Genomic DNA, 6,962 nt, shown 5'->3' on the forward strand with positions numbered 1-6,962 from the left:
GATTTATATGAATAAACACCACTGGAGACATATGTCAGAAAAGAAAAGAAGAATTGTCCACTTAAAGGAAACATTGAAATATTACTCACAGATACACTGCAGGTCTGGATTCCTAAAATGATTTTCTCTGCATTCATCACAGTGCCTTCCTCCAAACTCAGGATGGCATGGACAATGTCCAGTTACCTGAATATGTCACAGCACATTCATTCAAAGTTTAACCATCAGCATCTACTGCAGGTGATTATTTATAATTTTGTTTTTTATTTGAAATAAAAACAACCTTGAAATGGACACACAAACATACAAGGCTGTTTTTCTGAGGTGAGAGGAGTAGCTGAGTGACAGTTTCACACCCTAAATGATAAATGAAAACTGAACCCTGTGGTCACACGCCGACACTGGCTGTGGAGCTCTTGCCTTGTCACAGATGTTGGAGATAGATTTGATGAGGTCACAGCTGCAGGGCTGACATCCCGAGGCTATGTTCAGATTCCAGTATCTGTCCTCACATTCATCACAGAGTTTACCTATCACACCTGTCCTACAGGGACACTGTCCTGTCCTGGGATCACAGAAACAGGGTCTCCCCAGAGGACACCGAGTCTCCTGAGTCCCCCGTCGATCACAGGAGCATTCTGGAAAATACTTTTATTTTAGTGTTTGTCAGACCATTGTGAAATATAGAAAAGAAATACAGGGTATACAGTATAGATGGAGCAATAAAGAAGAAAATTTATGCAAGAAGATTATTGATGATGGAAGCATTCATCCCTCTTTCAAAACTGCAGTTTAACTTTAAGTAAGAATCAGGTTTTAAACAGGATCTTTAGATACTTTGCTACTAGCAGCCTGTCATAAAAATACATAACACATTCCTTAGCATTTTCACAGCTTTAACTGAAAAAACAACACATTTTGACAGCATGAAATAGTACTTTTGCACCAGCAAGTTTATTCTCGCAGACCTGTTAGCTGAAAAGTTTGCACATTTTGGCATTGTGAGCAGCGTGCCTTTGTAAAAAAAAACTGAGGACAATGGAAAAGTGAAGGCCTAAAGAAGAAGTGTAAGGCCTAAAACGATATCTACAGCAGATAAACAGTACCTGATATCATGAAGTCATGTCCTTAAGAAAAAGGGGAAAAATGCTTTGCCTATCGATCACACTTATCGGTTCTGCTTGCACTTGGACAATCAGCTAATTTCAGTTTGTGTGCAGGAGAAGGAAAATAGTGGCACAGCCTACAGCATGAATATGGATATTTTATGGTAAAGTGGAGACTGCTCCAGGACAGAAACAGCTGCATTATTCTGCTAACACAACTTCAGCTCTTTGCAAGCACCTTCACAGATGGCATGCTAATGCTAAGCTAGCCAAGAACCCAGAGTGATGCTAAAGCTGAGTAAATGCAGACCTCAGTCCAGCAGCCAGAGCCTGAACAACAAGTAAAAAACTTGCTGCAATCAGGCTGCAGCCTCTACCTGTTCATGCTTCTACAGTAGAATCACCATGACGACTGCTTTAACTCTTGTGCTGAAAGGGGGATGTTTATGTAAGGACTAATTCAATGGTTCATGCAGCACCCTCTGGTGGTTGTGCCGTGTGTATTGTATGTTGCAGTTTGGCAATAAACGGAGTTGCCACGTTAAGACAGAGCTGTCCCAGTGTCGTTTATGGCGTTGCTATTAAAGTCACGAGAGCTACCAAAACATGGTGTCAGAAGTGCTTGGGAGAGAAGAAGAACATAACGGAACACGGAAACTTCCTCACCGGAGAGAACTCGCCCTGCAAGTTTGCATTAACAGCCACAGTAAGAGCTAAGCTAACAAATTAACAAACGCTAACTAGCATCTCACGACTAGCAGCATGGCAGCCGCGCCAGCAGCCTTCCAAGTATCACCGCCGCCGAAGTTCGACTTTTCAAAGCCGGAAGAGTGGCCGAAATGGATCCGACTCTTCGACAGGTTCAGGATAGCATCCGGACTCGAGCTACAATCGGACGAAAACCAGGTTAACACTCTGATATATACAATGGGTGACGAAGCGGAAGATGTGATCACTTCACTGAACCTAAACGACGAGGAGGCGAGTGAGTACCACATTCTCAAAGACAAACTTGAAGCACACTTTGTCGTCAGAAGAAACGTTATCTTTGAACGAGCAAAATTCAACCAAAGGCAGCAAGAAGCAGGCGAAACCACAGACGGGTTTATTACATCTCTATACGCCTTGGCAGAGCATTGCGGCTACGGGTAGCTACACAGCGAAATGATAAGAGACAGACTCGTTGTCGGAATAAGAGACAAGAGACTCTCGGAGCAACTACAAATGGATGCGGAGCTCACATTAGAAAAAGCAGTGATACAGATTCGCCAAAGTGAACTTGTTAAGAAACAAAAGGATCTTCTTAAAAACAACTTCAAGCAGGAGAATCTTTGCAACGTGGACATCGTTAAAGCAAAAACGAAACACTTCAAACCACGAAAGACTGTACCACAAACCACGGAGAGGAATGTGAAAAGCCAATGCAACCGATGTGGAAAGACACCCTTTCACAGCAAACACCAGTGCCCAGCCAGAGAGGTACTCTGCAATCAGTGCAAAAAGAAAGGTCACTACGCAAGGGTATGTAGGTCTGGGGCAGTGGGAGAAATACGTGCAGCGGGTGGTAACAGAGAAGAAAGAGAAATAGCATTTCTGGGAACAGTAGCCTCAGATAGAACAGAGGATGCGTGGTTGACTAAAGTAAAAGTTAACAATGCAGACTGCTGGCTAAAAATTGATACAGGAGCGGACGTAACCGTCTTGCCTGAAAAAGAGTACAACACTCTAGCACAAAAACCACAGCTGCAACCCACAGATCTGAAACTATATGTGGTGGGAATGTCTCCATTAACAGTTAGAGGGAAATTTACTGCTAACTTGAGCACTCCAAGAAAAGCTACAGTACAGCCTGTGTATGTAGTAGCAGACCTGACACAAGGATTACTAAGCCGCATAGCGAGCGTAGCACTCGGGTTAGTGGCTAGAATAGAAACTGTGTCACTCACTTCAGTAGAAACAGTGAAGCAGCAGTTTCCAACACTATTCAGTGGGTTAGGCCGGATGGCGGGGGAATACAAAATTGAGCTTAAAGCAGACGCCAAACCGTTTGCCCTGTCAACTCCAAGAAGAGTCCCGCTTCCCCTGTTACCCAAAGTCAAAAGAGAACTAGCTCGTATGGAAGAGTTAGGTGTCATCTCCAGAGTAGAGCAGCCTACCGACTGGTGTGCAGGAATGGTTCCAGTACCTAAACCAAACAGAGAAGAAGTGCGCGTGTGCGTGGACTTGACCAAACTGAATAACTCAGTGAAAAGAGAAAGACACATGTTGCCATCAGTTGAGCACACTCTAGGTCAACTAGAGGGTGCGAAAGTGTTCTCGAAACTCGATGCTAATTCAGGGTTTTGGCAAATACCTTTGTCCAAACAGTCAGCTCTTCTCACAACCTTCATCACGCCATTCGGAAGATTCTGTTTTAATAGACTTTGTTTTGGCATATCTTCGGCCCCAGAACACTTCCAAAAACGAATGTCTCAGCTTTTGGAGGGGCTGGAAGGAGTCGTCTGCCAGATGGATGACATTCTGGTTTATGCTGACACACAAACCCAGCACGACAAGAGACTGATCGCAGTCCTGGAACGGCTCACAAAAGCTGGGGTGACATTGAAAAGTGAGAAGTGTGAGTTTGCAAAGACCTCAATCAAGTTCCTCGGACAGATCATTGACACTACAGGAGTCAAAGCAGACCCAGAAAAAGTGAAAGCGGTCAGCAACATGGAGGCACCCACCGATGTGGGTGGAGTGAGACGATTCCTAGGAATGGTTAATCATCTAGGCAAGTACCTTCCCCACTTAGCAGAGAAAACACAGCCGTTGAGAGAACTACTCAGTACCAAAAACATGTGGTGTTGGAGTGAGGCTCAACAAACAGCGTTTGACAACATTAAGGCAGAACTGAGTAAACCACCGAACTTGGCACTCTACAACCCCAAAGCACAAACAACAGTATCAGCTGATGCATCCTCCTATGGACTAGGAGCGGTGCTACTTCAGAACAAGAGGATGAAACAACTAAACCAGTGGCCTTCGCTTCAAGAGCATTAACCCCCACGGAACAGAGGTACGCTCAAATAGAGAAGGAAGCGTTAGCCATAACCTGGGCATGTGAGCGATTCTCTGATTTTCTTATAGGCATTGAGTTCCATGTTGAGACAGATCACAAGCCTTTAGTACCACTTTTGGGCTCCAAGAACTTAGACGAACTGCCACCACGAGTACAAAGACTGAGAATGAGATTAATGCGGTACTCTTTCACCATCTCACATGTCCCAGGCAAACACATCGCAACTGCAGACGTGCTGTCCAGAGCACCAGAAAAAACTGTTTGTGACGAGACATTAAGAGACGAAATGAACCTGTATGCACATCAGGTGATTTCAGGTCTTCCTGCAACAGAGGAGAGACTACAACAAATAAGAGAGCAGCAAGACAAAGACGAAACACTAAAACAAATCAAACTCTACTGCAAGAATGGCTGGCCGGACAAACTCAAAATACCAGGTCCATGTTTCCCATACCACCAGCATGCAGGGGACCTGACTGTTGAAAATGAACTTCTCCTAAAAGGTATGCGTATAGTTATTCCAAAAATATTACAAAAAGATGTTTTGACACGACTGCACACAGGTCACCAGGGCATTGTAAAGTCCAGGGAACGAGCCAAGCAGTCGGTATGGTGGCCAGGACTGAGCTCTCAACTACAACAGCTGGTAGCAGAATGTGAGACGTGTGCAAAGGTGAGACAGCAACCCAGAGAAACACTCATGCCAAGCAGTGTCTTACACCACCGTATGACCGGATTACTGAAAAAAGATATCCCACCAGAGACAGAAACCCACCGAGATACCTTAAAGACTTTGAAGTAGGTAGTAGGTACTCTCGAGCACCTGAGTGACCAGCCAGGGGCAGAATAATCCCCTCACTCAGCGGAAGGATTGGGAAGTCTACCCCACCGTCATAGTTGGATAAGTTTACACAGTTAAATAAAATAATTGTTATAAAGTGGAAACAATAAATGTCCGTTACAGAATAAAAGTTAATGTAACAGCATTGAAATATTCAGCTACAAGTTAAGTTGCAGTGAATGTAGTGTTGACATAAATGTGGATTAGCACAGGAAACATTATGGTTATAATGTACTCAGAAAGGGGGATGTTATGGTAAGGACTAATTCAATGGTTCATGCAGCACCCTCTGGTGGTTGTGCCGTGTGTATTGTATGTTGCAGTTTGGCAATAAACGGAGTCGCCACGTTAAGACAGAGCTGTCCCAGTGTCGTTTATGGCGTTGCTATTAAAGTCACGAGAGCTACCAAAACAGTCTCCATCTTTCAATTCAATTCAATTTTATTTATATAGCGCCAATTCACAACAACAGTCGCCTCAAGGCACTTTATATTGTAAGGTAGACCCTAAAATAATACAATATCCGCAGCAGCAAAAAGTCTAATGTGGCTGAAGCAATCTTATTATGACCAAGGAGAGAAAGCAGGTAGACTTTTGGCATGGAGAATTAAGAAAATGCAGAGTGAAGGAGCAATTAATAGTATAAAGACCTCTTCAGGGTATGTAACAGTAGATCCATTGGAAATTAATGAGTTGAAAATTTGTATAAATCAGAATGTGCTTATGCCTCAGAAGAACAGGACGTATTCTTAGATCAAAATCAGTTCCAGACACTAATGGAAAACACAAAGCAGGAGTTAGACGGACGTCTATTGAAGAGATATCACAGGCTATCAAAGCATTAACAGTGGTAAGGCACCTGGGCCAGATGGCTTTCCGGTCGAATTTTGTAAAAATTTCCAAGAAAAATTAACATTTCCTCTTTTTACCCTGAAGAAGCGTAAATGAAACTCTCCCACCTACTCTGGAACAGGTAATGCTTACTTTGCTACTGAAACCTGGTAAGCCCCTGCAGAGAGTTCATCATTTAGACTAATGGTGGTTGACACTAAAATACTTTGTAAAGTTTTAGCAAGACGATTAGACTCCTGTATCGCACATTTAGTTCATGATGATCAAAATGGCTTTGTACTAAAACGTCAAGGGTTTCACAACATAAGAAGGATTTTGATTATAATTCATGAGAAATTTGATGCTAAAGATACAGCATTATTATCACTTGATGCTCGTCAGGCCTTTGACAGAATACAGGAGTCATATTTATTTAATGTTCTTCCAAAATATAGATTTGGAAACACTTTTCTCAAATGGGTTAAACGTTTGTATACAAATCCCAAAGCTAATGTTTTAACAGATAACAAGTTTCTAACCCTATCACATTGGAGCGTTCCACACGCCAGGGGTGCCCGTTATCTCCAATGCTATTTTTCTTAGCTGGCGATGATGTTAGAATGAGAACTGACATATTTGTTTTCCAGTTAGGAGATCAAGAGCATAGATTGGCCCTTTATGCTGATGACCTGATAGATTTTTTTGACTAGGCTCTCCATTACTATACCAAAATTAATGCAACTAATGGAGTTATTTCTGGCTATAATGATTCAAAATCCTCCATCCTATTTCTGAACAAGGATGAAAGGCTAAATCCTATTATACAAACCTCGCTTATTAATGCAAAAAGGATTTGTGTATCTTGGAGTTAAAATCACCCCAGACATTGACACCATTGTAGCAACAAACTATGACCCTTGATTAGTGAAGTGGAGGAATCGCTAAATAAATGAATGACAATGGCCATATCAGTGAATGGCCATAGAAACATTATAAAAATGAACATATTACCAAAATGTTTATATCTGTTCCAGTCACTTCCTCTGCCTTTTCCAAAAGAATTCTTTGATAAGTTAAACAGTATCTTTGATATATTTATTTGGAATAACAAAAAACCTAAATT

At 42.3% G+C, this 6,962-nt stretch overlaps 2 protein-coding genes across 2 annotated transcripts in view; one reads left to right on the forward strand and one right to left on the reverse strand.

The window, feature by feature from the left end:
- Positions 1 to 36: 36 nt before the first annotated feature.
- Positions 37 to 6,962, reverse strand: part of LOC102303758 (laminin subunit beta-4) — a gene marked incomplete at its 5' end in the record, with an annotated part of 25,799 nt that continues 18,873 nt past the window's right edge. Inside the window, 2 exon segments of the mRNA XM_042215953.1 lie at positions 37 to 186; positions 421 to 638. Of these exon segments, the coding sequence (XP_042071887.1) occupies positions 82 to 186; positions 421 to 638 (323 nt within the window).
- On the forward strand, positions 1,613 to 4,868 carry LOC121812846 (uncharacterized protein K02A2.6-like). The gene is made up of 2 exons (XM_042215954.1): positions 1,613 to 4,164; positions 4,377 to 4,868. Exon 1 carries the CDS (start codon positions 2,271 to 2,273, stop codon positions 4,146 to 4,148), a length of 1,878 nt encoding a protein of 625 aa, XP_042071888.1. The 5' UTR covers positions 1,613 to 2,270; the 3' UTR covers positions 4,149 to 4,164; positions 4,377 to 4,868.

Source organism: Haplochromis burtoni, unplaced genomic scaffold, assembly GCF_018398535.1.
Source record: "Haplochromis burtoni strain Fernald_Lab_line unplaced genomic scaffold, NCSU_Asbu1 Contig_881, whole genome shotgun sequence".
NCBI lineage: Eukaryota > Metazoa > Chordata > Actinopteri > Cichliformes > Cichlidae > Haplochromis > Haplochromis burtoni.

Coding starts and splice junctions, on each gene's coding strand:
- LOC121812846 (XM_042215954.1), top strand. CDS start 2,271: ATGATAAGAGACAGACTCGTTGTCGGAATAAGAGACAAGAGACTCTCG.